This window comes from Pongo abelii, chromosome 13 (assembly GCF_028885655.2).
Source record: "Pongo abelii isolate AG06213 chromosome 13, NHGRI_mPonAbe1-v2.0_pri, whole genome shotgun sequence".
Taxonomy (NCBI): Eukaryota; Metazoa; Chordata; class Mammalia; order Primates; family Hominidae; genus Pongo; species Pongo abelii.
In genome coordinates, this window is record NC_071998.2 from 112,429,735 (window position 1) to 112,455,665 (window position 25,931).

The following is a 25,931-nucleotide window of genomic DNA, read 5'->3' on the forward strand; positions in this document are numbered from 1 at the left end:
CAGAGCAGTATATTTTAATGGTGGAGCCACAAGGAGCTTTCAAGGACAGTTGCCTCTTTAATATGCCCAAGGTGGGCAAGTGACTTACCTAGGTCACACAGCTAATTAGCAGCAGGGCCATTAGCAGGGCCATCTGAATATGATTATCTTAACACCATCTGTGGTGGGACCCAGTCAGGTAAAGGCCAAAATCATCATGGGCCTCAGGGCAGGGTTCGAGGAGGAGTGTGAGAGACTGGGCACTGAATAGGGAAGGTTTGGGGATAAGACAGCCCAGAGTAGTGACAGAAGAGTGCACAAGGGCTTAAAAGCCAGGTTCAATTACCAGCTCAAGGTGGCAGCCAGTTATTTAGTTGCTTTAAAGGCAACCAACGCACAATGGGTAGGGGCAAGACTGGTAGAATTATTTAGAAGTCTGGGGTTGTAATCCAGGCCTATGTGGGATAAAAGCCCGAACTAGTTAACAGTTAGGGGGCTGGCTTCTGAGCGTAACATTTTATTTCCCTTTTTTTCTCTTAAGAACAGATACTACACTTGATCTTAGCCAAAAGGCTGAGAGCTCCTTCCAACAAGTTCTACAAGGTCCATCAGAACCACTAGACAGTTACTGACACTGATGCCATCCCTGCTCACAGGATAGATGTTACAGATTTCTTTTTTAAACTAGAACTTTTAATTGGAGGATCTTGAATTTTAGCAGTTTTAACAATAACCGTTTAATTTTTTCTCTCAGAATTTTATACACTGGTTCATCTTAAAACATTTTTCCAAAGAGGTACTCAAGTATGTAATTTACCTATAAGCCATCATGGCATCATTTAGTTAAGACTGTTTTTACTGTTTCAAGAATTTGATTTATCCTTTCTTTTGTCTTACTGTAGGAAAAGAATGCCTCAGCCAGATGAGGAATACTGTCTTGTGTAAATATATTCAAGGAAAACACCTCCACTACCTCACTGACTTCATAATTGGAATGTCACATGGTTTTTTTAATCAAGATGCAGTGAACTGAGATTCTGAAACTCCACTGTAGTTTACTTTGCCTGTACCATTAATGCCAATGTTTTTATAAATCACTTATACATAGTACATATGGGAATAGTTGCATATGGGAATTTAAACCAACATGTGGCTGAGCCTTTTTTTTTTTAATCTTCGTAACATGTTTTTTTAAAAAAACCAGTGATTTTAACTGCATATTTGAACCTACAAACTGGTAAATCTTATTAACAAAAAGAATGTACTTAAGGCCCTCTTTATTTATAGTGTCGAGTTATTTTTGAATTTTGCTTAAAATCTATTTTTCATATGAAAATAAAAGATAACAATCAACTTGGGTCTGTCCTCTGACTTTACACTTCACAGGTCATTCTATGGAAAAGCCATCAAATTTTTACCTTAATTCCAAGTAAGTAATCTTTCAGGTGGTTTTCTTTTACCTGGAGGCTGAAGTACATTATACTTATCAATGAAGGTTTCATCATTTGGAAATACATCAATTATAAAACTATTATGCTTCAGATGCCTTTCCTTAGCCAACATATTCTTTGGTGGAAAATCAGGAAAACTTTGTACCTTGGAGAATCTGACCCAGTGATAAATTCAAATTGTGTTGCCTTTTAAAATTTTGAACTACCATAATTAACAGCTCAACTCCATGATGTATACATTTCTTTAAAAACTAGAATAGTAACTGCTCTCACAGTCTGGCATAATTATTCCCAAGGGGGAAACATGTAATAAGTTTTAAAATATTCTCAGGAACTCTTTTCTAGATCACTACTAGACAGCTTTTGAGTCACAACAGGTATGTTACCCTGTTACTATAATACAGAACAGCACAGTGCAGTAATCCCTCACCCCCAAGGTTTTTTATTCCAAAACAGTTATTTGGCTAGAAGTAGACCATTAAGATACGGGATCAATGGAGTTACAATAAAGACAATTAAAGTGACAACTTATTAATACACAGTAAGTTCTAGAAGGCATCTACTTTCAAAACAAAACGATTTCTTTTTTATTTACATTTTTTGTTTCAAGTCTTAGCAAAATGCTAAAAGGCCTGGCCTAGTCACAATTACTGACATCCTTCTGGGACACAATTTTCTGGGCCTGTGTTGAATGAGGATAAATTATCTTTTCTCTAAAATGCCACATGAACCCTCTCTATACTCCCACATGAAGAGGAATGGAAGGTAATTATTTGGTCTTTCTTTTCTTCTGTTTAAGGGAATGAACTGAACCACTCATTTTTTTTAAAGTCACACTTAAAACAGCAGACACATAGGCAAAAAAGTTCCCCAAAACTACTGTCTTACGGAATTTGAGAAGGGAGGTAATGTATGAAGCTTAACAGCTGGCTTCAAAAGACATCTTTCCAAAGAAATTGTACTACCTCTATTACGTGTAAACCACCAACCAAAAAAAAAAAAAAAGTTACTCCATCAAACACGTTATTATCCATAAAAAAGACTTCAACATTGTACTGGAAGACCTATTTAAGGATAAATAGTACTAAGCACCAATTACTAATCTGAGGGCCTCCTCACAGGTCCAAGGGCAATGAGTAACCTTGAGAAGCAGGTGACTGCACAAGCAGTAAGCTATGGATTAAAAATTAAAAGGATTTCACATTCTTTCCAAAGTGTACTGCCCAGTGTCTGGCACACACATGTTACAATATGACAATTTGCTCTATTTGTGAGCACGTGAGTTTACTACAGGGGATTACACATGCATATGATAGAATCTGGCTCCCGGTACAGTCAAAGGAGAACAGCATCAGCCACCAAATGTGCTGATCTTACACTGAAAAAGGTTGACTGAAAACATTTCAAGGGTAATGTAAACACAAGAATAAAACCGTGGCTCTATTACTTAGTGATGTGGTTTTATATGCTACATATGTAGACCTCTCTTTATACAATGAATATGGACAGTGCTGCAAGAAAAACTGATGACACATCAAATTGTTCACCTAAAGAAAAACCCTATTATAGTTCAGAAAATAATGCAACCAATTTTAATTTAATCTAGATACAGGTACTTTATTTACAAATATTTAGATTAATAGCATTTTGTTACATCAAATGAAGAGTACAGCAGTCTGAATAAATCCTTCGGTCACAAAAACAATAAAACCCACTGTAACTAACTTTGGGAGTCAGGGTATTGCACCTCAACAAGCCGCAGTCTTTAGTTTGTGATTGCTACCTTATATCCCAATGGGTGGTTGGTTTGTTTTGTTTTTGTAAATATACACACACACCAGCAGGTCATGGTCCCTGGGTGAGTCCCTTGTGATGCAACAGTGTAAGCAAAATGGATCACTGTATGTCTTTAACAGAATATACCAATCTACTCCAGAAATCTTATTTTTAAAAAAGTTAAAGACAAAAATAAAAATAAATCCACAAATCAACCAAAGCCTATTTTCTGCACATTCCAGTTTTGGCTTTTATTTAACATTGACTATACAATACTCTGGTACTACCACATGTTTACAACCCAGAAAGATGTACTTTTATGTTAGTGTCTGTAAAGAGGGATTTAAAATGTGTATTTTAAACACAGCAGTTGAGCTGAGTGCATTTTCTATAGTACGCTGAGGTGTTACCTGTTCTACTTCAAATAAATTCTCAATTCCCAGCCACTGAATCATAAACGCAATAAAAAAAAGAAACAGAAATGAAGAACTTAATAAAACATGTTTGTTGTCCAAAGAAATAAGATTGTTTATCTTGCTATACAGTATTAATTCAGTGGCCAAACCACCTGGTGCAAAGTAATAACTTACTTTGTATCAGCACAAGCACTGAAACACCTTTAAAAACACTTTCCCTTTTACGAAACAATTTATGCCAACATGACATAAAACAGCCCCTCATACTGTGAACACAGGGATATCTTATTTCACTGTAGGGTTAAAAATGCACAATTTAAAATCCCTTAACAGCAGACCTGTGGTTCTGACTGTCCAGTTCAGAATCTGACCATTCCAAGAAGATAAAGGTATAAAAGCTTAAAATGTGCAATAATAAACCCAGCCTTTTTTCTTTTTCTATACAGTAAGGCAAGAATGCAGCCTGTAATGCAAAAACGTTTACAAAAAGAGAAAAGCAGGTTAGCACATTGTCGATTGCACAAGAACAGTTAAGAAAATCAGCAGGTAAGCAACAGTGCAAAGATGGAACAGAATCTGCTAGTGTTAATCCTCTGATGCTAGGAGCTCTTTCCAGCATAATGTCCCCAAACACTGCCAGCACCAAGGGGTGGAGCCAGTACTACTTGTGAACTGCAGTTGTGTCTATTTCTTTGTGTGAAATGGAAGGGAGTAACATGGTCACATATAGGTCATACTGTACAAACTGGTATTTTATACTGTTCCAATGCCAGTAATCAATTTATTTTCTTCATTAAAATAATATACACAGAATGTATTGTTAGTTCGATTCCTTCAAATTTTATACATATTTACTTTCTGTTAAAGAGAAAAGGATAAAATGGTATAAAAAAAGATAAAGCTATTAATTAAGCACGAGAGAGAAGATAAATGGATATTTTCCCTGTGCGAGGCTAAGACAGAAGCAAACCTTGTCAAGAAAAATGCCACCCACACAACAGGAAATTTATCCAAAACAAAACAAAAGCAGTTATAGAACCCCTTCTCTACCATCAGAAGTCATTTCACAGCAATAAAACTTATTGGTTACAACAGACATACTTGAACAGTTAAGGATGGGAAGAAAGGCTTAAGAGATCACCAAATTAAACCGTACAGTGAGACAAAGCCTTGCCAAAGGGAGGGTAAAAATCATGAAGTCCAGCATCAGTGCTCAGTTTAAATCATATATTGGTGACATACTTATCACGAGGACAAGGGGGAAAAAAAGTCTAGATTTACCATGCAGGAGAGATTTATTACTCTACTTGCCTTTGATAACCTGATTACATCTAGTTGTTTAGCAGTTTAGTATTGTGTTAAACTGTTTTTACAACAGAGTTTTTTCTTTTTTTTTAATTAAACCCAGTAAGATGTACAGAAGACAATGAGGCAGTAAAAAGTACTGCTTCCAACAGACAGAGGTGAAAGGTCAAATGAGGGGCCACGGCAAAGAGGTCACTAGCAGCCACAGCCTTCTCTCTGGGGTTGGGGTTCACTGGTTAGCCGGCCTCCCTGCGGGGCTGAAGGTTTGTGTTGTACACCAGACTCAGCAGCATTCAGATCCAAGCTTCCATCCTGAATGTTCTGATAGATTTTCTTGGCAGCCTCAAGGAAGGCATCTTCTACATTCTCTCCCCTAAGAGGCAATTGATAACTTTACTGGAGAACCACAGTTTTCTACAAAAGACAAGACACTGACCTTTTGCTAATCTTTAGTTAACTGCCATGATGTCTTCAACTTAACCACTGTCATCTAATAAGAGATTACCAGAACACTGAGCTAAGAGAACATGAAAAACTATTTTCCTTTTTTTTTTGAGACGGAGTCTCACTCTGTCACCAGGCTGGAGTGCAGTGGCCCAATCTCAGCTCACTGCAACCTCCACCTTCCCAGGTTCAAGCGATTCTCCTGCTTCAGCCTCCTGAGTAGCTGGGACTACAGGTGCACACCACCAAGCCCAGCTAATTTTTGTATTTTTAGTAGAGACAGGGTTTCACCATGTTGGCCAGGAGGGTCTCGATCTCCTGACCTCGTGATCCACCTGCCTTGGCTTCCCAAAGTGCTGGGATTACAGGTGTAAGCCACCACGCCCGACCGGAAAACTACTTTCTATGGAAAGCATGCATACATACATACATGTACTGAAAACCCTTTCTACAAACCCTATTTGGACAACTACATGTGTTATATGCAATCATTAAAATACTGTATGTTAATACACACCATGACGATTGAGATAGGTCATTTCTGTGATAACCGAGAGGATACTCCAAACAGAAATGAAATCTCTCCAAACATGCTGAAAAGAATTCCAAGAATAATATAGTCTGCTCAGCCAAGCATGAACTGAGCTGTTTTTAGTCGGGTGATGGTGACATAATCATGCTTAGCCACGTTAACACCTCCATTCAGTTTTCTTTGGACTAATAGCACAGCTGAGACTAAACGAAAACAGGTTAGCCTCTCCTCACCACAAGAAATTTTTGGCCTAATAAATGAAGAATAATGATGGGTGTACCACAGTTCAATAGCAGACATGGAAGAACAATTAGAAAATGTTCACTATACTTCTGAGTAGACACTATTCCCTTAAATCATGCTTTTTAATGTGATCAGAAGTATTACAGGAAGAACAGATTGACCAAGCTTATGTCTGAGATGCCAAACTCAACCTCACTTGTGAAAAGTCAAACACTGTCATTTGTGAAAAGTCAAACACTTTTGAAATGTAAACAAAGTTTCATTTATTAACCTGGGTTACCAACAGGCATAATCAAGGTACAATCTTTTAAGTAACAAAAATTCATATTATTTTGAAATGTAAAAAAGGAAGCAAGGAGATGTTTGCTGTTCTTCCTGCAGTAAGCATTACACATTTATAGATAGTACTTTATATGTGTATATACATTATATACTTTTCATATATACGGTTCTACTTTGAGAAACTTGAATATAATTGAAATATCTATATTTTGGTCACACTTACGTTTTTGCACTCGCTTCGAGGAACAATAAGCCTAAAAATAAAATTCAGACTATAATTAGGACACTTCAAACTAACTCACAAGTGCATTTCTTTAGTAACATCTGAAAAAGTTTCCCATAAGTTTTTAGTACTCCTCCCATAGTATTTTATGAAAAAGTATGTAAGTTTGAGGTGGAGAGTATATTTGTCACTAAATAACTGTACTGCTCCAACATAAATCACACAGAAATAGAAACACATTTTGTTACTTCCTCATTCTTCAGATTTCTGAGGAGTCTGCATTAAAAAAAAATGCAAAAAAAACCCACAAAACTGTCAATCCCACCTTTCCTTAATAATTCTCCCAATTGTGACCATTAAGTCTTAAAGAAACCCACCGTTTTCTTCAGCAAACTGTTTGGCTTCTTCATATGTAACATCTCTCTGTGCCTCCAAATCTGCTTTATTTCCTATGAGAATTATTACCTAATTTGTGATCAAAAGAAAGACACCTTATAACAAAAGCAGTAATTTAAACCAACCATGCAAATTCTGAAATCCAAAAATCCTGATAGAAAAAATAACTGGGCCTAAAAAGAAAACCAAGTACTAGCAATTATCCACTAGACAGGGCTACAGATTCATGAAGTCATTACTACAAAGGACCTTAGCAATGATCTAGGCCAGGGGCTGACAAACTTTCTATAAAGAATAAATAGTATATTCTTCAGGTTTGTGGGCCTCATATGGTCTCTGTTACATGTTCTTTGCTGGTTTTTTTTTTTGTTGTTGTTTTTAACAACCCTTTAAAAATCTAAAAATCATCCTTAGTTCACAAGCCAGTCAAAAACAGGCTGTGGGCTGAATGTGGCCCATAGGCCATACATACTTTGGTGACACCTGGTCTAGTCCAAAGATTACGATATAGCTGAGTAAGATTATTAAGGGTTCATGGACAAGCTCCAGGGGATCTGTAAATACCCTGAAATACTGTAAATACTGTAATTGTGGGCATTCCCTAGAGGAGAAGATTCATGGCTTCCATCAGATTTTCAAACAGTTCTGAGATCCTCAAAAAGTTTGAAAGCCACTAGGTTCAACTCCTTTAGGCTACCAGTGAGGAAATTGAAGCTCAAATAAGGCAAAAGGACTTGCTGAAGGTCACTCAGTGAGTCAGTGGTAGGAGGACATTAGATCTCAGGTAGAAACCCAAACTGTGATCTTGAGACAAATACTATCCTATCCCACACTATCCCTAGACAGGATTGAGTTTATAGTTAACAGTAACTGATAACAGACGTCTATGTGTATATACAAGGGGCAGCTGGGAGTAGGGGAGGGGTTTGGGGGCACATATGCAGTAAGTTCAAATCCAAGGCAAAATATCACCCACCCACCTATATCCACCTTGGAACCACTCATACAAGTGAAGTTAGGCCAAAGTTAAAGGCAGCTCTGCAAAGTTGTAAGAAAAAAATATGTACCCTTGGGAAACAGCAAAGGGCTTTGGCCTTTACCTGGGGTGGGGAGGGGGGTTATGGATAAACTGTCTTTGTACATTTATGAGCTTATTTGACACCAATTGGTAAAATCCTTCCCTTTTTCTCCCTTCCAAACAAATATGGTAATCTAGATATGAACACTTTAGGAATGGATGGTTTCAACTAAAAGGCACTTCAGCCATTAACTTTTTTTTCATGTAAAATTACAGCTCCTGGCTCTTCCACTTTCAAAAATGTGTGTCCATAAACCAAATAATCATTTTGATCTGAATGTAAACCTCATGCAAGGACAGTTAAGTAGTACAACAAAAGTGAGCATTCTTTAAACAGTGTGGACAAAGTGCCCACTGTGAAGGGGAAGAAACTTTCATACACTATCCATTAATCTTTTAAAAGAATAAAATAATGATACTTAAAAAGGACATCAATTTATAAAAAATCAAGTCTGGTAAAGCCACAATGACTAGCATAGGGCCATTATAAGATAGGTACTCAAAACAAGAAATACTGCCCCACTCCTGATTCCCTATGAATCTCCAAATAAGGCTTCTTATCTCCCTGAAAGGGAAGACATAAAATGGCATGCTAATTACAGAGATACAAAACATGCCCACAACAAAATGGTAGAGAATACAACTTCTACACAGAAATCAAGGGCAATTTTATAGAAAATGAAGCACTTAAGAAAAACTACAATTTTTTTTCTCCTGATCTGGTTCTATTTCAAAGTACATAAATGAGGCAGGAAGGACATAGGGCGGGAAGGTTAATTTTATTATACTCCTCCACGGGCCCTCTACAATGAGTTTTGTTTTTAATATTTTACTTGAAAGAGCTATAGACTCACAGAGGCTTACAAAAAATAACAGTGAGGTCCTGTGTACCCTTCACCAAACTTCCCTAATGGTAGGATGTTATGTAACTATAATACACTCTCAAAACCAGGAAACTGACATTGGTACAATCCCCAGCCCTTACTCAGATTTCAGTTTTTACACATTCTCAGGCACATGTGCGTTCGTGCACAGGTGGTTGTATGTAATTTTATCTCAGGTGCAGATCTCCATCATCACTATCAGGATACAGAACTGTTCCATCACTACAAAGAAACTGCTTCTGTGCTGCCCTCTATGTCGTCATACCACTACCACCCTCCACCCCCTTTGCTAATCCCTGGCAATCACTAATCTATTCCCCATCTCTACAATTTTGTCATTTTGAGAATGTTTTCTAAATGAAATCATACAGTATATAAACTTTTGAGATTGGCTTTTTTACTGGGCATGATGCCCTTGAGACCCAACTCAACTGCTGCATATATAAAGAATTCATTCCTACGTACGGCTTAGTAGTACTCCACTATAGAGATGTTCTGAACTGTTTAACCATTCACCTGTCAATGGCCAGGTTGGGAAACACCTAGGTTTCCAGTTTTGGGTTCCTGCAAATAAAGCTGCTATGAACACCCATCTATAGGTGTGTATGTAAACCTTGGGTTTAATGCGATAATGGAAATGAAAGTTTCAGGCACAGTCCCTAGCATGATAGGCAAACAATGTTAACTGACTCTCAATATGATTAAACCAACATTTCCTGATAAAAGCTAATCTTACCACTGATTACACAGTTCTTGAAGGAGGCCTCTACCAAGTGTTGGGGGTATAAAGCCAAGTGAGACACAAGCCTTGTTCCTAAGAAACTCAAGTCACAGCTCAGTGTGTCTTTCCTCACATTGTTCCTGGCATACCCTCAACAATATCTACTGAAACTTCACTCACCCCTCAAGGACCAGCTCAAACTCTGTAAAGCTGCTTTCTCTCCAGACGGCACTGATCATCCTAGGCTCTCCAGCACTGTGCCAGTCCCTCTATTTCTAATTCATGCTTCAATCTACTTTGCAGCACAGTTACCTGCATACCTGCTGGTTCTCTCCCTGCTAGACTATAAGCTCTTTGGGACCAAGGATCCATGTTTATCTTTGTATACTGCAGAGTCTAGCATGGTGGCTGGCCTTTAAAATCTCAATAAATATAATCTCAGTCTGGTTAAGAAGCTAATGTTTTAACACATATAGAATCCTTTTTATTTTTGACTGAAATTTTTATCCTTAATTCTCCTCTTGTAGTTGAAATTTTTATTGAGGTAACGCAGATTCACATGCAGTTGTAAGAAACAGTACAGAAAGATCTCTTCTACATTTTGCCCAGTATCCTCCAATGCTAAAGTTTTATGAAATTAATGCAGATCCCTTTTAAAATCATAATTTCAGATTTCATAGTCTTCACTTCACATGAGATCACCACTACATTCATAATAGTAATGACAAACATGAACAAAAAACCTAGGTATAATAAAATGCAAAACCTGGTTTAATAAGAACTGAAAAATAACTGTTAGGTTTTCTTCAACTAATTGAAGAATACAATAAAAATTCTCTCATTCTTAGTACCTGAAGACAAAAATCTCACCAGTAAATGGCTTCCCTTTTTGGGTTAGCTTAGTTCTTAAATTTTCTGCATAATAAGATGCCATTTAACTTACAGTATTTGGATTGGTGAGATTCCTTGCATCTGTCAACCAGCTGCTTAAGTGGTTATATGTACTTCTTCTGCAAAAATAAAAGTTTAAATTTGTGACTGCCATATAATTATAGAAAAAAAAACTTCAATATTTAAAATACATATTTAATCAACATATCCTAAAATAATAATTTTGCTTTGACCAGTTACTCAGAACAGTAGTTGTGAAATACAACTGCATACTTTTCAAAAATCTAGCCAAACCTATTATTTTTAAATAAACAACTCAACAACTTTGATAATTACAGGTCAGGAGTAAATTGTTTACTCCTAAAAGCATACCGTAAACAGACCAATAAGCAAGCAAGGAACAACACAGTAAATTGATAGAAACGCCAATGTGGAGTCAAAACTCAAATTACTTTGAAATCATACAGATTTTCAATCACAAAGCACAAAGTTGTATCAAAATGCCTAACCATGACACATTTAATGGAAGACACTTTTGCTTGTCTTTAAATTTTAATTTCATTAAAAACCAAGTCACACTATTATAAGCTGGCATACAATTCACCTTTCCTTAATAATTTAAAGAGCAAGCTAACCATAACAGCATAAAATTGACTTTGAAGACATCTGACAAGAATTCAAGTCCCCAGATATCAGTGAAAAAGTTCGTCCTAACTTTGTACTCTTATCTATCAGGCAGCTAAATCATTCTGGAATTCTAACTGTCCTATTTTTCTACTTTCTCCAAGCAAGAGTTTAAAAACTCATAGGCTCATTTGCACTAGCCAAGTAAGCTCTAAGATAAGTAAACAAACCCAAATATTTGTAATAGTATACACAGTAGAATCTACCAAAGGGGTCAAAGATAATAACATTTTTGAGGTTAAAAATGTTTCTGATTTATAGACTCACAGAATATTAGTCTATCTTACTTGTTTAACATGTGAGGAAACGGAAGCCCATAAAGACTTAACTGGTGTCAAAACCAGGCCTAGAACTCTTTTACAAATACCACATGTCCTTTAAGTGTTTCTAGTTTAGTCCTGTGAATATATTTCATGATCTCTACCTGCCAGTTCTCATAGAAAATTTGTTATTCAAAGTATATAGTTCTTTCCCAATGAGAACTGAAAAGAACTCCTTAGTCAGACTTTTATTGTGTTACATATTATTCATAAATCACCACTTAGATGTCAAAAAAAAGTCATATATATCAAAATAGCCCCTTTCCCCCCAATGTTTTAGAATTTTCTAAGTAAACAATGATAAAATATCATTTTTAAAAAGCACAAGCCTTATCTGTGTTTGATATTTGTATTACTGGCATACCCTGACTTTACACAACAGGTATGTTTTACTACTTCATGCATAAACCTTAAACAAGTCTGAACATTTCTACTGACTTTGATGAATTTTAAAATTTCAAAGCTGACACGGAGAGTGAAGTACACAGAAAAGCCTAGTACCAAGATCATATAAACCATATTACTTACAAGTACCATAACTTCTGCCAATGATTCTGGTAATCGTTATTAATTTAAAATTCACTATCATTATAATTTTAAATCTATAAATAAATATTATTCAAATATTAATTGGTGGTACTAGTACTAAAAAAAGTGCTAAAATACTAGATATGTCAAAATGTTATAGCAAAACAATTGTCACGACAGGCTACGCTGTCAATTTAGAAAAGCACCCTGTAACAATGAGAGTTAATGACAAAAATAAAAAGGGACTTCTACGTTTGTAAAATGTCAAAGAGTAACAGAAAAAAATTGGTGTCATGACTGCAACATCAAAGTCACTATAAAGTATCACTTTAGCACCTGACTAAAGCCTGGGGTACTACCTCTTTTCCAGTAACAGTTTTTATTACAATATAATGAACATATCATAAAGCTTATCCTTTTAAAGTATGTAATTTAGTTGTTTTAAGGATAGTTACAAACTTGCGCACTGATCACCACTATCTAATTCTAGAACATTTTCATCACCCCAAAGAGAAACTCTGAACTCACTTAGAAGTCACTCACTCCCCATCCTCTGGCAATCCACTTTCTTTCTCTACAAATTAACCAGAATATAAATTCTCGATATTTCGTAAATGAAATCATACAGTATGCATCTCTTAATGTCTGGTTTCTTCCACTTAGCATAATGTTTTCAAGTTTCATCTATGTTGTGGCATGTATCAGTATTTCCTTCTTCCTTATAGCTGAGTAACATTTCATTGTATGGATATATCACAGTGTTTATCCATTCATCAGTTGATGTACGTTCTGATTGTTCCCAGCTGAAGTACTTTTTTTGATGACTTGAATAGACACAGATTTTACCAAAAGTTAACTATGCTTAAAAGATATGCTTAAAAGCAAAAACAATATTCTTAGCACACATCACCATACTTAAATTTTATTGAGTTTTTAATTATGTGAAGTCCTCAGAAATGCATTCCTTATAAAATTAGACAGTTCTGTGTAGGCAGCCAGGTTTATTAACAGTCTTCCCATAATACTCTTGATCATATCACTGATTGCCTGGCTATAATGAAGGGCATTAAGGCTTGTTTCCCTCTGAGGCCACCCAATTCTAGAATTTACTGAAAACTTTAGGCACTATAATTATAATTAGTCAGTATCTTTATTCTAAGGCAGCATTTCCCAAAGTGTGTTCCTCAATAAAATAAGCTTAGGAAACACCAAATTAAATAAAGTCATACAGCAAAGAATTTCTTACTGCAGAACCTCCCGGAGTCTTAATATGCTAATGCACATTATGACACATCAAGAGGAAACCTTATAAGGCATTTTCCGAAAGGAAATATGCTTTAAACTCTTAATTATCACTTAGTCCCACTCACCCATCTTTACCCCCAAGAAACAGTCACATTGCTTTTGACTGGCACTTTACATCAACATGAAAGGGGATCCAGTTCATTTTCTAGCTTACAGTAGACAAACAGTGCAGGGTCTAATCAAGTGGCACAGTTTTCCATGTTCTCCAAAGTCAAACCTTTATGTACAGTAGTTTTATTACTTTACATCAAGTGCTTTGGAATTCCAGAAACAGTCATGTTGAAATAAATTTAAACCTACTGCATGTAGTATTTGAAGTCATTTCTATCCATTTTAAGAGAAAAAAAATAAGTAAATAAATACTCAAACACCTTCAGATGCAAGCATAAAATTTTTTATAATCTACCATGCTGGATTAGCAAAACTCTTTGCTTGGCCTTCTTTTGAGAGGTGTAAACTTTAACACTAGAGACTAAATAGAGTAAGTCCCAAGAGTGAGTTGCTTGCTTTCTACTTAAAAGAACATTTTATATAAAATATTATTTCTCCTCAAATCATTCAACTGAAGATGCTTTTCAGAACTGTATGCTTCTATTAGCTTCACCCGATATCTCCCTAAATTTTTCTTCAGTCATAAAAACTTTCGGAAAATATCAATATGTTATATATCAAGTTTTACATGGCAACTTAAGAAACCATAAAAAACAAGTAAGTTCATTCACAGTCATACAATTACAAACTAAAAAAAATGCCTAAGTCCATTTTTTTAAAAAATGCCCAAAGTAGATTTATTTTCCCCATATGAAGGTTGAAAAATTATCTCTTACCTAGTGATATCATAGACCATAAGAGCTCCCGCAGCTCCTCTGTAGTAGCTCCGTGTAACAGCCCTAAATCGCTCCTGTCCTGCCGTATCCCAAATCTGCAGTTTTATTTTTTGGCCACTAACTTCGATTATTCTTGTACCAAATTCAACACCAATTGTGTGAGGACAATCAGCCATAACTGTTAGGGAGGAAAAAAAGTAATAGCCCAATTTTCAGAAAACTTCAAATTAAGCCTAGAGGGGGAAAATCCACTAAATAAGCAAATGGCTTACTAATACTTACAGGCTATAAATAGACTAAAGCTACTGCTAAAAAAAAAATTAACAAACACTCAGAAGTAAGAAGTCAGGGAAATGTGACTGTACTAGAATCGGGGTCAGCAAACTTCTAGAAAGGACCAAGCAGAAAATATTTTAAATTTTGCAGGTCAAAAGGTCTTTGCCACAAACTACTCAACTCTGCCACTGAGGCATAAAAGCAGACAGAGACAATATGTAAAACAGGCATGGTTGTATTCCAATAAATTTTATTCACAAAAACAGGCAGTGACTGGATTTGCCCCACTGGCCACCGTTTGCTAACCCCTCGACTAAAATAATCTGCTAAGTAAAAAATAAGGATTTTAATTAATTCTTCACAATATCAACATTGTACCATTTAGCCTTCTTACAATCATTATCTGTAACAGATCAATCAATGGTCTTGGTACCCTAGTTGTTAGTTAAACAGATTCTTATCCCAGAAAATATCAGTGTCTCAAAGAAAATCAGCATGTTTTATATATATATGCATATATTTTAGAGACAGGGTCTTGCTCTGTCACCCATGTTGGAGTGCAGTAGCACAAGCATAGCTCACTGTAACCTCCAACTTCTGGGTTCAAGCAAGCCTCCCACGTAAGTCTCCCAAAGCACTACTGAGATTATAGGCACGAGACACCACACCTGGCTAACATATACTACTTATTATACGATGACAAGTTATATATGTCTAAGCCAATGAACAAATTTATTAGTCCTTTCCTTATAATGAGGCCACTTAAAACCTAAACCCACCATTCTCCAGTACAAGGACACAGACTGCTGGGCACTTCATAAAATGTTACATCAAACCTCTGTGGTAAGCAGCACAAAAATGTCAAAGAAATAATTTCAACTATACAGAAACACTTTCAACTATATTTAGCGTATCAGTTACAACACATTGGTCCCTTCTATCGCCCAAGAAAGAGTAGAAAGAATTCCATTTTAAGTATTTCAAATCTGTTATTTAACAAACGATACATGCAGCAAATTTCTCCTAATAAGATAATTAATTCCTGTAACAGAAAGTCAGAGAATAAAAAAATTAAGTTTGACATTATTTTATGTATTTTTAAAAATTATTTTAACATCAAGAAATCAAAACAAGCGAATCACATTATATAATGTGTATAAAAATCAACACTAAAATATGCTGGCATATTTCATTTTGTCTGTACCCATTTAAAAAAAAGTACAAATATAGGGAAAGGTTATATTTAAATGCATGAAGTACACTGAAAATGACACTTTCTAAAAAGTAGAAACATGGTGATAAAGAAAACTATTAATGTTTACCTCATGTATTGAACTTACATTTTTTTTCTGTAAATTGATGAAGCAAGCAAGATTTTCCTACTCCCATGTCCCCTGTTTAAAAAAAAAGAAGTTTCAGGTGGCAATTACATTTCTCAGTTTTATGCAATGACTGCTATATTCCTTACCATATAACATATCACAAGTTTCTGGGACACTTAACAAATTTTTATTTTCCTACTTTATAATGATTCAAAAGTTTTCACTGTGAGACACAAATGGAATATTATTCCCAAATCTTCAGCAGGGACAGAATTTGGCTGTAAATTATTACTGTTAATAAATAGCCACCAGCTGAGAAGTGCTTATTTTTTTAATGGAATTTTTTTACTTTGAGCTGTTTCAAAATTTTATGTTTTTGTTTTTTGTTTTTTTCCTTTAACTCATGCATAGAAACAAAAAATTTCAAAAAGTGACAAATGGGGTAGCATGTAACAAGCAGAAATAACAAACTGAGTTCTGGAAGCTTGATTCACTAGGTCCCTGTCTTATACTTCTTGTATTATTCTATGAAAGAAAAGAATTTGCATTACATGAAAACCCCAGGAGAAAAGATGTCATCTCTGACTGTACTATAGCAATGTTAACCCTTGATGAAGGAAACATTAGAAAGGACACATTAAGTTCAACATGAAAGCAAATTGTTCTAATGTGAACAATTCATTGAAAAACGTGTACTTTCAAGTGTAGTTTTATGTTTGGATAAATAGCATTAAGACTTAATTTGAGCAAAACCTTCTTGAAACTTAAAAAAAACACCAATTAAGAAAAATACTATATTTTATATATATTACACAATTGATTTGGAATCAAACAATATTCTCTACCAATTTTTCCTTATAACGGAAACCCAGGGGCATCTGAGAGCTTTCACAGTATTTTAGGAATGTTTCTACACTCCTTGAAACACTGATACTTCCTAGCATCAACAAGCTTTCAAGCAGCCTTCAAGAACAATGAACATCACTTCACAAGGTACCCACCAGCACTGTACCACAGAAATATCCATGGCCACAATGCAAAAGCTGCATTGCTAATGCAAAAATAAATCTTATAAAAGGAGTTTTAGTTTTACAGTAAGAAAATCACTCACTCCTGAAGTGGTACTGTTTAAGTATTAACATATAAATATTTTGTATGTTAACCTTCTTTTGGGAACAAGAGTGTAAGTTAAATAAACTTACCAATAATAATATATTTAAAGATGTAAGAGTAGTTGTATGGTGCAGTTGCCATGGTGGCACTAAAAACAAAGAAATCTCTGTTACTTCAGAAGGGAAGCATATACAAGTAATTCAAACAGATCACTGTATCCTTTAAAGGTAGAAAAGGACACTGAATACAAACAAATGTTGGTTACAGTAAGTCAAAATAAAACTGCATTTCATAAACTGATCAAATACACAAATTCTCTTGGATGAATGATGCTTACACATTCTCATGTGCTATCCACAGAAATATAAGAAACCATTTATACCAAAACTCCAATATTTCACTTAATATCCACTAGAACTTAAAAGTATAATTTTAAAAAAATCCAATAAGTATTAATCTGAAAATTGTCAAACAAAAAAATCTTTATGTATTTAAGTTAAACATCACTATAAATAGTCTCTTCTCCCCTTAAAGTCCCCTTCCCTGTTAACTGATCAAGTAAGTTACTAATGATCTACTTGTTCAGAACTCTGATTTTAAACAGAATGGTATATAAAGGAACCACTTAATTTATAAACACAAAACAACGTTTTTACTCTACTTTAAATCAACAGTTAGCAGAGCAAAGAGCAATCGTATGATTTCCAAATCAATGTTGGAACTAGACTGAATCACATGAAACTGTTCTTCCTATAGATTTTTCAAGTCAATGTTTATTGGCATTTTCATACAGCTCAACCTAATACAGGACTTGCACATTATCACACACACACACACATTTTTTGAAGACCAGGCTGGTCTTGAGTCTTGAACTCCTGGCCTTAAGCGTTCCTCCCATCTCAGTCTCCCAAAGTGGTAGGATTACAGGCATGAGCCACTGCTGGGCCCAGCCAGATTAACAACATAGTAAGTGCTTCCCATACACTATTCTAGGGACTGAAAGAAATAATGTCATAAAATTGTACTTATGGTTGCAAAATTTGAAAGCTTGTGTATTAGAAGATATTTCAAAAGATCACAGCCCATTTCTTACCCTCAAATAGACTTAACCTAAAGAATTCTAATTTCTCTTCTACTTAAAAAGAAAACAAAAAACTTTCCAATTTATTCAAATGAATGATCTGAATGTGTAAGACACAGTGCTAGGTCCTAGAGAGAAACAAGGGGGTGAACTGTAAAACTGGTAATAACTTTCAATAAAGTTTATTCTCAAACCAGCTTTCAGCTTAAGACAAAAATTATTTATACATATGAAGATTTCACCCATTTAAAAAAATCTGACTTACAGTATTTTTAAGCCTGGTTTTAGTGTTTCTCTCAATGTCACATTACACAAGCCAGACATTTAATATGACTGGAGAAATTTATTTACTGAAATTACCACCTTACTATATACAATATTTCAAGCAAAAGTTCTATATAATTAATAACATTTAACCCATAGAAAGAATATATATTTAAAACAAGTGTATTATTATAAGGGAAGAGGAAGTTGTTAATTACAGTAAAGTATTAATCACTTCCACACACTACAGTCTTCTCACTTAGCTATCTGTATTACATTTAGTGAAAGTAGAAGCCTTGTTACCCATTCCAGTTTGGCATGTTCTAACACATTTATAATCAGTCTCCTGCATCACAGAAAACTCCCTTAACCAGTTCTTTCAGGAAAGGGAGTTTTTCTAGTTAGATTAACTGATTTTGAACATCACAACAACTTTATTCCCTTTTCCAGGCACTAGGGACTCAAAACTTTTAAGAATGAACTTGGTCCTGAGACTAAAATTGGTCTGGATTATTTACCTGATCTCTGAACCAGATGCCAAACACAAGGGGGAAAAGTAATCTCTTACATTAAAAATATTTAAAGATTATTAACTTCTTAACCTGAATTCTTCCCAGACTCTTCTAATCAATTTTTAATTATTCTAAATTCTTTCCCCATTCAAACCTGGGTAAAAGTAATCACTAAGTCACCTTCAAATTACTGTCTCTTCTGTGCTCTTCTCCCTTGATTTTCCTAATTTCTTTCCCTCTTCTAACTAAAGGTTGTAGCTGTACATACTTTGCTCCTTCTATTTTATGTTAAAGCTATGACTTCTAACAATCCCAAATTTCTACTTCAAATGCTTTAAAGAGTATCATAAAATTGTGACCCAATTTTAGTTGTACTAATTTGTGTACTTGCTAATTATCATACATTCATTAAATGTGAGATAACTAATTTTGAAAATGTATCTTAAAATTACAAACATTCATATAGTAGAAACTACTTCCAAATAAAAGAAATGATCACTATTTCAGATTGAATACCAGGGCTCTGTCTCACCACACCACACATTTTTCTTGCTCGTTTCTTTAAAAATTACAAATAAAAACCATAAAAGCAGAATTAAAGGAAAACTACTCAAACTTGCTAATTTCAGTAAACAAAGGCAGAAAACATCTAACACTGTAGCCACCAACACTCACAACAGGTCTTCCCTTTCTTATTCTAAGAAGATACTGTCTAGATTTAAATATATTTCCATAGTTGACTGATACTAATACATTTCAGTCAAAAGTATTTGCAGTAGAATTATATTCAAATAATAAATATGCTTAATGTTGCTTTAACAAAAGATTTCTCAGTCTCATTTCTTGAACATGAAACATACCATTGTTAAGGTGAGGAATATATTTTTACCTAACTTTGGAAGGGAAAAAATTCTTCCCCTATTATTTAACAGTACTTTTGTTTTAGAGAACTCTTGAGTCTAAAAAAAAGGAGAAATGCTGGTCTAGTTCAAACTCTGAAAACATGAGCCCACTTAACATTACAATCCCCATAAATGAAAAAAAAAAATCTTGGTAATATTCTATAACTTATATACAACTACCGGGACAATTAAAATTCACTTTATTCCACACTTTACAAAAAGTATTCGAATCAAGTTCATATGTAAGTAAAAGATCTTTATTGCCTTTAAAGGAAAAAAAGTACTACATATTTAGACAACAGGCATTTAACACATAATCAACAATTTGCAAACTAATAAGAAATACAATTGTTAGTTACTATTTATTGGGTACTTGACATATGCCAGGCAATTTGCTAAATATTTTACATACAATTTCATTTAATCCTTACTACTATCCTATAACATAGTTAATTATTATCCTCATTTTACAGATGAGGACACAGACTCAAGAGGTAACATGCCCAGGTCACACAGCCAAGTCTGTACTGAACCTAGGACTGTTTTAACTGCAGAGATCTCCCCTCTTAACCACCACACCATCCTGCCCTCTCCACCGTCGTGCCTCCTCCACATGGTTATGAGATGTACCATGTAGCTCTGCAGTATTCACTCGCTTAATTATAATTTAATATTCTGAATAAGATACATGAATTACATTCAGAGGATGCACTGCAGTCAGAATTTATAGATATAAATGACTGGTAATACTAGTAATACTAACTTATAATACTATAATTCATCTACTTAGAAAAAGTTTCTTGAGGACACTTGAGAGTAAACCATGTAATGATCTATACTACTTTTTATAATTCTTACTTAATTCTCACAACTCTGCAGTCATTATCATTATGTCCATGCAAAAAATTGAAGAAACTGAGGTTTGGAGAAATTCACTCATTTGGCCAGTGTTATAAAGTTTGTAAATGGTAGACCTAGAACTTGAACCCAGGCCTGATTCCAAAGACCATGATTTTCTCTAAGGTATTATTAGCTTATTTCAGGCATGTACAGGTAGACTGATAAAATAAAAATCAGAGAAAGAGGAAGGATATTAGTGCATGTAAAATTTAGCTATAAACTACCCTTGCCACCAAGAGAAGTATTTACTAAACTCATAGTAAACACTAACAATTGTGCCATGTATTCAACTGACTCCTTAAAAATATTAATACGCTTAATATTGCTTTAATAAAGGATTTCTCAACCTCATCTCCTGAACATGAAACATACCAGTTTTCACCACTGTGGAAACATACCATTTCACCACTGTGAAAACATACCATTTTTCACCACCATTTTCACCACTGTTAAGGTGAAAAATGTATTTTAAAATGGGGTATGCCATCTTATAAAATTCTGCATATTTCTTTCACTCAACAAAATCATAGACATGTCAGTACATTTAGATCTAAATGGTTACTGAACACATTTTCATGTCAGTACATTTAGATCTAAATGGTTACTGAACACATATTAAACACTAATTATTGTTGTGACAAAAATAGAATGCATGGTTTCTATTTACTGAATCAGACACCTTTCTTAGATTACACAGACATATAAACGACTAGTTTTGAAATGTGTAGGTACACATGTGAAGGTACCTACATACTGCTTGTGGAGCTCCATACATACCGCTTGTGGAAACGTGCCAACATTTTGGAAAGTAATCAGTATATTTAAAAATCTTAACAATAATCCAAATCATCCTTTGGCCCAGAAAGTATCCTACATATACAAAAGCTTCAGCCCGTAAGGCTACAGGTATTAGTGCATTTAATGCACCATTTTTACAGCAAAAAACTGGAAATAATCTATCAGCAAGGAAATGACTGAATAAAGTACATCTATACTACAAAATAATATCCATCTAGTTTAGAAACCATTTTGATCGATATGCACTAACCTGGAAATACATCCGTGATTTTGTTAAGTGAAAAAACACGCTGCAGAGTTTTATGCAATAGCATACCCCACTTTCAAACACACACACACACACACACTCTCTCAACCCTATATTCATATAATATGGAATACACACCAAATTGTGAAAAACACATGGACAGGAGAAAAAGGGAAGAGAGGTATTATTAACTTTTCTTTATATATCCCTGCACTGACTTATTATAATGAATTAAAAATAAAATGTTCTCTACCGATAAATAATTCAAAAGCACTTTTCTATGTAATTTTAATACAGGTTAAAGAATACCCAAACAAAAACAAACAAATCTCCCACTCATAACATTCCCAACATTATTTCCGCATTTACTGATAATAAGAGGAATATCTTATGAAGCCAGTAATACGACTGGCCTCAAAATAAAAAAACCAACACTCAATAGTAGAGGGCATATTTTTGGGGTTTTTTTAATAGCTTAACTACTTACTGTTTGCTCTGATTTTAAAAACTGTTATACAGCTATTCTACTCCTTAGAACCTATGATGTTACTGTATAATTTTTACATAGCTGATCCAAGACATAACAAGGGAAAAGCAACCCACTAAATATTCCAGGTAATTTAATTCTTATCCTTGGTATTTCCATTGATAAGTTTTTTCTGTTTGTTTTTTAACATGCACGACGTTTTGTTAAAAATACTAGAGCTGAGACGGACTGCTTCTGTGGTTCCAATATAAACATATCTGTTAAGTATCTACTAAGCACAAAGCATTGTGCCAGGCTTTGGCAAGATAGCAATGATCAAAAAAGCCAACACTGTCTCTGCCTTCGTGGAACTCAAGAACAGAAGCATGCTGACTTGCTTCAGAGGCCCACTAAAATGGACCACTACTACCTGATTTGTCAGTCAGGTGGATAAAACTTCTGTAGTTAATCTAATAATCTAATCTAATAAAAATAAGTGGTCAATTTCCTCAACAGTAGTACAAATAGCCCACTCACTTAAAAAAAAACCTAACTTTTGACAATATACTTAATGTCACTTTTATATAAATAATGTGAATGATTTTAAAAAGCTAGATTGCTTAATGTGGCAAGAAAAGTAACTTCGATGATCTTCTATATACAGGAAATAAAGTATTCTAATACTGGATCTCTGTTCACAGAAAGAAAGCACTTAACAACCAAAAAGCCAAAAAAAACCCCTGCACTTACTGCTAAAGTTAAAAGGATTAATAGTGAAAATTTTACTACTGATAATGTGTCTGAGATTTGCTTCAAAATAATTTGGCAGGGAGGAGGCAAGTGTATATTGATGAAGCAAGACTGATCACTGTTGACACTGGCTGATAGGTATATGAATGCTCAGTATGCTACTTTATTTTGTATATATTTAAAATTGTCTACAATAAGCAGCTTTTTAAAAGTCAAGTACAGTACCTCTAATACTTCTATTTGTCAAACTGTTGTCTTTAGCCATGCCTGGCATTTTTTACCACATAAAAATGTTTCAAGCCTCTTTTAAAAAACATGAAACATCTCTCAATAGCCCAAGTTTTCACATTTTATTTACCTTAATCAAGTTTCCTCCACTAGCACAATATCTTACTGTAACTATGCAAAGATATTTGATAGTGATAAAAATGAACACTCCAAATTCTGTTGCAAAGTTGAAGTATGCAACAATGATAAAGTTTAACTGTAATACAAAAAAAGCAACAACTTTATAAGATGTAGCTTTAATTTCAAGGAATTTTTAAATAGCTATTATAATCTAAGGTTTTACGTCTTTACAATAACTGCCATTTATTGAGGGCCTAACACATGCCAGCTACTTTATAAACAGTCTCTAATCCTAAAAACTCATTTTTCAAATAAGGAAACTGAAGTATCTACCCGTGGTCATACTACTACTAAATGGAGAGCTAGAATTAAGGCCCAGGTTTAACTCTACATGTAGCTCTCCAAAGCTATGCTCCTCTCTCATTCATTCAAAAGATATTAAACACCCACTATGTGCCTGGCACTGTTACAGGCACTGATCTACTATATGCCAAGCAACGTGCTAAGGGCTTTCTTTAAACCCCATTTAATCCTAGCAACAACTCTAAGATGCAGGTCCAATTATCCCCTTTATAGATAAGGACACTGAGTCCGAAAGGTTAAGTAACTTGCTTAAGATCACTTAACTAGGAAGTGGCAGTAGTGGAGGGGGAACCCTTGACAGTATGACTCCAAAACTCTTAACCACGACATTCCTCTAGGCATGATCAAGTAAAACTGCCTAAACAGAACTTGGAAGAAAAAATTTGGAAAGGCTTGGGGGAATAAAGGGGTAGGAGCTGGATTACTGCAAGGTCAAGTTTGTCCTCAACAATCAAATCTAAATAAAAGGCAGTTGTTCCTCTACAATATTTACCTTAGAAAAATAAAAGAATTTTTTTAAGGCAGTTGGGATAGTAGCGAAATGAGCAGTAAACTTTGCAAGAGTTCAAATCTGGGCTCTGACACTTGCTGTGGGGTCACCAGGAAGGCACCTGTCCTCTTGGAACCCGTTTCTTCTTCAAATATGAAACTGAAATCCTGGCATCTCTCCTTTGGGGTTTGTAAGCATGAGGATTTGCCAGTGTAGTGGTTGACTTTATGGACTTTAGGTCATAAAAGGGTAATCAGCTGTCATCCAATGCGAACACAGTAAAAAAGGAATTAAGTTGTAACTACATTATAAATGGTCATGTCTGTAACCCTAGCCTAATTTTTGAGTGTAGTACAGAAACCACCAGCCACAGTGTGAGCCGAAGCCAGTTTGTAATGTACCATCATCAGCCAGACACACATCACAACTTTAGGCCTCAGTTTCCTCACTTAGGAAGTGGAGACAACTTATCTCCGAGGGCTAGGCGGGGCAAGATAAATACGTATAAAGACACCTAAATATGTACCTGGCCCACAGTTAAAACGCTGAAAACACTCCAACTCTTGTCGTCTTCTCTTAGATTCTAGAAATGCCACAACTTTCTCTTATTTCTAGATGCTCTGTAGGTTCAGGGCCGTAGAGGCTGTCCACGGGCCTCATAGGAACGCACCAAAACCAGGACATCGCAAGCACAGGCGCACAGACCCAGACCCCGGCCCCGGCCCGGCTGCAGGGCCGGGCTCCCCACATTGACAAGGACACCGGAGCTGCCCCGAGACGCCGAGAGGGCTGCGAAGAGCTGCCTTTGTACTCAGAGCCAGACGCGGCCTACGGGACGGGACCGCCACGTCTGGGGCTTGCGAGCTGCAGGGCGGCGAGGCACGCGTAGGTACATCCTGCGGGGGCGGGCTGCGGTCGCGGGGAACAGCGGCGAGGAGAGGGGGGCCCGCGGGAGATGCGCTCTTGCCCAGCCGCGCCGAGAAGGCGGGGAAGGCGAGGCCGGAACACACCCTTCCCTGAACGCCTCGGAGCGCCCCGCCGGTTGGGAAGGGCAGGAGGCTCTGGCCGGAGCCGCGCAGGGGACACCTCCGCCCCCGCCCGGGAGTCCTGTCAGGCCGGCGCCGCGGCGCTCACCGCCGACCCACGGGCTAGCCACGGCCTGACGGGGCCTGGCCCCGGGGCGCCGCCCGCCTGCGGCCCGGTCTCTGCCGTCGCCACACACGCCCCTCTGAAGGACCCAGCGCGAGGAGGTATCAGCCGGCCGGACACTGCGGAAGGCCCGGGTTACCTGGGGGGTTGCTGGTGGCTGGGCAGCTTTCCGGGCGGGAGGGGGGCGTCAGGACCAAGAACAGGAGTGCGGACACAGCGGGAGAGGGGGCGGGGGCGGTCGGCCGAGGCCCCGGCAGGTACACTGGCAGGCCGAGAGGTGCAGACGCGCCGGCAGCAGTAGCGGCAGTAGCGGTGGCAGCGGTGACTGCTCCTGTGGCTCCCTCAGGATCTTCCTCGGGCTGGTCCAAGATGGCGGCGCTCCCTGCACAGGGTTTCCTGTCACCCTCGCAATGGGCCGGACCACAAAAGAAGGGGGGAAGATGCGCGCGCAGCTGGCGGAGCCCGGAAGAGGGTGGCCGAGGCCGGCCCGCTAGCCACGCCCCTTCCTCAGCCCTCACCTCTGGACTTGTCGCGCCGCCGCTGAGGCCCGCCCCACGGGCGCTCACGCCTGGAGGGAAGGTGGAAAGCGCGTATACGCAAGCGCAGTCGCGTGTCCTCGCCTCTTGGGGGAGCTACTGCGCAGGTCTGCGTGGAACCTGGTGGGG

At 36.6% G+C, this 25,931-nt stretch overlaps 2 protein-coding genes and 1 pseudogene across 14 annotated transcripts in view; 1 reads left to right on the forward strand and 2 right to left on the reverse strand.

Moving 5' to 3' along the window:
• CNTRL (centriolin) overlaps nucleotides 1–4,591 on the forward strand; it is a 103,041-nt gene extending 98,450 nt beyond the window's left edge. For all 13 annotated transcript variants that reach the window (XM_054520555.2, XM_024252857.3, XM_063714025.1 and 10 more), the window contains one exon: nucleotides 882–4,591. In XM_054520555.2, the coding sequence (XP_054376530.2) occupies nucleotides 882–905 (24 nt within the window). In that variant the 3' untranslated portion in view covers nucleotides 906–4,591. The remainder of the gene's footprint in view (nucleotides 1–881) is intronic.
• On the reverse strand, nucleotides 399–561 carry LOC112135078 (U2 spliceosomal RNA; annotated as a pseudogene).
• Nucleotides 4,592–4,647: 56 nt separating the features above from the next.
• Nucleotides 4,648–25,632, reverse strand: RAB14 (RAB14, member RAS oncogene family). The gene is given in 8 exon segments (NM_001132550.1): nucleotides 4,648–5,300; nucleotides 6,652–6,682; nucleotides 7,029–7,116; nucleotides 10,674–10,740; nucleotides 14,286–14,463; nucleotides 15,902–15,955; nucleotides 17,086–17,144; nucleotides 25,406–25,632. Coding segments are annotated over 7 exon segments (648 nt in total). The 5' UTR covers nucleotides 17,138–17,144; nucleotides 25,406–25,632; the 3' UTR covers nucleotides 4,648–5,122.
• Nucleotides 25,633–25,931: the final 299 nt, after the last annotated feature.